Source organism: Phaseolus vulgaris, chromosome 4 (genome assembly GCF_000499845.2).
Source record: "Phaseolus vulgaris cultivar G19833 chromosome 4, P. vulgaris v2.0, whole genome shotgun sequence".
Lineage (NCBI taxonomy): Eukaryota > Viridiplantae > Streptophyta > Magnoliopsida > Fabales > Fabaceae > Phaseolus > Phaseolus vulgaris.
In genome coordinates this window covers 42,915,850-42,918,296 of record NC_023756.2, presented here as the reverse complement: position 1 = coordinate 42,918,296, position 2,447 = coordinate 42,915,850, and the positions used below count along the sequence as shown (strand labels likewise).

The 2,447-nt window shown below is 40.1% G+C and overlaps 1 protein-coding gene across 1 annotated transcript; it reads left to right on the top strand.

Annotated features, from left to right (window-relative positions):
* The first annotated feature begins 214 nt into the window (after positions 1-214).
* LOC137838875 (kunitz-type trypsin inhibitor-like 2 protein) lies at positions 215-816 on the top strand. The gene is made up of 2 exons (XM_068648088.1): positions 215-320; positions 380-816. The coding sequence occupies exons 1-2, from the start codon at positions 215-217 to the stop codon at positions 814-816; spliced, it is 543 nt and encodes a 180-aa protein (XP_068504189.1).
* Positions 817-2,447: the final 1,631 nt, after the last annotated feature.

The following is a 2,447-nucleotide window of genomic DNA, read 5'->3' as shown; positions in this document are numbered from 1 at the left end:
GAAAAAAAGCGTAATTTTACCCAACATTTATAACTTGAAAATTGGATTCTATGAAACATATCTATTAATTAATGCATTCATCAATAAACACACATCAGTTTTGAATCCAATAAAAATATATAATAAATGCATTCATCACACGCACACACTAACGCACCTAGAAAAAACTTTATAAAAGGAGATTGAACCAAAACTAAACACATTATCACAAACCATGAAGTCTACACTTTCCCTCACTCTCTCTTTCTCCCTTCTCTTCACTTCCAACTTTCTGCCATTAGCCTTCTCTAGGGTTCTTGAACAAGTCTTGGACTCAAATGGTTTACCCATTTCTCCTTCTGTTCAATACGATCTTTCACAGCTTGTCATGGTCCATAAGGTGGTGGAGTAGAGGTAGATTTTGATGGGAACCCAAGATGCCAAGTTTCTGTTATACAAAATTATGATAAGTTTTTCCGTGGGGAGGGTCTGAGATTCAACACAGAAGGAAGAAGCTCAGGTGCCATACTGACAGAGACATCATTAGAGATTAAATTTGATTATCATCCTTATTGTGCTTCATCATCCAAGTGGGTGGTAGGTGGTGATGATTTTCCTGCAAAATGTGTTGGTATTGGTGATGGTGCAAACCATGCAGGGAAGGAAATCTTAAGTGGAACGTTTACGATTAAGAAATATGGTGAGGGTTATAAGTTTGCATTATGCAGCAACAACACTAACCACAACACTTGTTTTAGTGTTGGGAGAATTGATGATCATAAGCGAAGGCGTCTAATTTTGATGGATGATTCTCACCCTAATGCTCCCTTTAATTGATGGGAAAAACCCATGCGGAAGCAACACACATAATCATGAATCAACTGCAGAAAATAAACAACACAAGATTTAACGTGGTTTGGTTGCCAACTGCAACCTACATCCACACGGACAACTATTAGGTTTTCGTTATGTCCTGTTGTACACCAATTACAAGTACAATAATTTCTTTAAATAAAGATTATAAAAGGGACACAATGATTAAACCCACTCACCAAACATGGTGTCTAGTCAGCCCAACCCAATTGGTCCTGGCTTCATACCCAACAATCTCGCACTTGAAGTCATACCCAACAATTTCCCACTTGAAGTCACAGAACAATGTTCACTTGCGCTTCAACTGTGTACATGTACTTCCGTAATCTGTCGACGGAACTCAATGTTTCTACTCTTGTTGCCACCAGCCTTCTTAATCATTTTGAAGACTTCGTTAAAACTCCCCTGAGTTTCAACATGTCAGTCATGACTGAAACTGCCACTAACTCGTTCTCTGTTGCTACCGGCTCCCACTTGCAATAATTGCTGGATCCTGGAACAACCTGAGAACAAACACTCTCCATATTCAATAAGAATTTTTTTGAAGAAGTATCAACAGTTGGAATACTAGTTCTCCTAACCCACTATCGTCTAGGGACCTTAGCTGAAACACGACCCGTGCTCCCACTACCATGAGTACCTCTGACTGGTCTAATTGAACCTTTCCATGCTCGTTCATCTTGAGTTTGACCTGTGGCTCTGGGTTTCTCTCTTTTAAAGACAACCCTCTTCTGCCCACGAGATTCTGTGAACTGGACTTTGTTTATCTTCTGAATTGGGATGGTTACTCCCTCAGAAGGTAATCCGACCATATACAGCGAACCTCTCTTTCTTTCGCGGGCCATGACAAGATTTCCCTTGACGACCTTCCACTGCTGATTTCCGAACTTCACATCATGTCCCTGTTCGTCCAACTGCCTAACAGAAATCACACTTTTCGTTAAGCTTGGAACAACTCTAACATCTTTCAAAGTCCAGAAACCAACTGGTGTCTTCAACACTATGTCATCCATACCCGTAACATCAAGAGTTGTATTGTCTGCTAGTCTTACCTTTTTAAAGTCTCCAATAACTAGATTTTGTAATGCTTCAGAATTCATGACCCAGGAATCCACACTATTATCCGCACAACAGACTAAAAAGTTCTCGTCCGCGAAGTCTTCTGCAATGTTGACTTATTTATCATTTGGGCATTGATTCCTGAAATGCCCCACCTCCTTGCAGTTCCAACATGTTACATTTGAGCGATCCCGAGTTTTTGACCGACTCCTTCTTTTGTTCTTGCTCTCACTATCTCTGATATTTTTCTTACCTATGACATATACCGATTCATTAGATAATTCCTCAAAACTCCTTCTTCGGACATCCTCGCCAAGAATAAGATCACGAATCTTCTCAAAAGTGAATCCATCGGATCCCGCTGAACTGGTAACTGCTATAACCGTTCCGGACCAACTGTCAGGCAAAGACAATAACAATAATAAAGCTTGAACTTCATCATCGAACTTGATGCCCACGGACATAAGTCTGGCTAAGACCAAATTCATTTTATTAATGTGCTCAGTAACTAAACTTTCTTAACTTTGTGCCGCAAC